General features: G+C 34.5%; 1 protein-coding gene across 1 annotated transcript in view; it reads left to right on the top strand.

The window, feature by feature from the left end:
- The window catches only part of HELRODRAFT_184416 (hypothetical protein), a gene marked incomplete at both ends in the record, with an annotated part of 7,324 nt that extends 6,095 nt beyond the window's left edge, over nt 1–1,229 (top strand). The window contains 2 exons of the mRNA XM_009025636.1: nt 209–979; nt 1,087–1,229. Coding sequence (XP_009023884.1) covers nt 209–979; nt 1,087–1,229 — 914 coding nt within the window. The remainder of the gene's footprint in view (nt 1–208; nt 980–1,086) is intronic.
- Nucleotides 1,230–1,730: the final 501 nt, after the last annotated feature.

Below are 1,730 nucleotides of genomic sequence, written 5' to 3'. Positions count from 1 at the left end.
CCAGATTTATGAAAGCTGTGGAGGTGACGATGGAAAACTTGCACGCTCTTGACGTCATCATCATCCCGAACCTCAAACACTTAGGTAGGATTGGCTGCTATATTTAGCTGGCCTCATTTACATACTCACTCATAAATAATCTACATAAATTAACTGGTACTACCTGCTCATTTCCAATACTACGATAAAATTAACATAATTTATTCAGGTCGCATTCACACTTGCATAGACGGCTTCAAGCTCAGTTATTTGCGGGCTGTTGAACGAGCCTTCGACGAAACCTGGGCCATCATTTTAAACGGTGGAACGTTAAAAATTCCAGGCTTATGCGGATATGATAATGAGAAGGAGGAGCTTAAAGGGGTAGGCTCAGGCTGGTATGTTAATGAGGGCATGGAGCTTAAAAAACCGTCAACCAATGACAAGACACCCGTTGATGATCTAGAAAGTTTATGTCCGGCTGTTAATCACAACGACGGTAATAATTATGGTAAGATTCAAATATCTCATAATAATAATAATAATAATGAAATTGAGAATAATGGTGTAAAAAATATTTCTAATAAAATGGAGATGAGAAAATCCGGAGATACGTTGATCTCGAGACGATGCAGCAGCCTGAAACGACTGAGAAAAAAATGGAAGTCCACCAATCAGATTCCTGCTGCTGCTGCTACTACTACTACTACTACTAATAATAATAATAATAATAATAGTAATAATAATATAACGATTCCTAGTAGCAGTAGTGGAAGTATATTGATAGGAAAAAATGTTGAAAAAAGTTTGAGACGAATTAGCGGCGGTAGTAATTTCAATGCAAGTGGCTGTGGCAAAGATGGCAGAGGCTGTAGTAAGAGTAGTGGTAGAAGTAGTAAATTTGGAAAAAGTACATGTTGTAGCGGCTGCTACTACGACGATTTGACCAGAGAAGCTTGGATGAAGATTATATCGTTGATAACATCGAAATTAATGGAGGGTTGGAATTTTTTTCTCTCTCTCACATACACTTCGTTAACATAATTTATACACACGTCTCATTAACATAATTTATACACACGCTTCATTAACATAATTTATGACTAGGCTATCACGAGGGAACGATGGAAAAGAGAGAGAAGGAAAAACAGCAACTGCAACTGCTGCAACAGCAAGTTAATGAGATGAAGTTACAGCAGCAGCAACAACAACAACAAAACCAGGACTCCAAATTGAATAAAGTTATATAATTTTTCAATAAATAGATACATGTTTATCTGTATGCGTATCTGTATCTGTATGTGTATCTGTATGTGTATGTGTATCTGTATGCGTATCTGTATGTGTATCATTATGGCTATCAAGTTTTATTTTTTGAACGCTAGAGTGTGATAAGTGCAGATGTAAACCGAGTTGGCAAACACTAGGACTAAGTGAAGCAAAAGTCTTTTGTTATTATTATTATTATTATTATTATTGTTATTATTATTATTATTGGTAGTAGTAGTAGTAATATTGTTATAAATAATAATTAATTATGTATTCCGTCATCAGAGCTCGAATCCAATGCTGCCAATAATGACTGAAGAGAAACAATTGGAGAATAAATTAATTGGAAGAATAAAAACAAACAATAATAACAACAACAACAACAACAACAACAACAACAACAACAACAACAATAATAATAATAATAATAATAATAATAATGGCAATGATAATGAGGATGCGATGATTTGTAAGATTTTTGA

The sequence above is a fragment of the Helobdella robusta genome (assembly GCF_000326865.2).
Source record: "Helobdella robusta unplaced genomic scaffold HELROscaffold_428, whole genome shotgun sequence".
Taxonomy (NCBI): domain Eukaryota; kingdom Metazoa; phylum Annelida; class Clitellata; order Rhynchobdellida; family Glossiphoniidae; genus Helobdella; species Helobdella robusta.
This window is presented reverse-complemented; position numbering and strand designations above follow the sequence as displayed.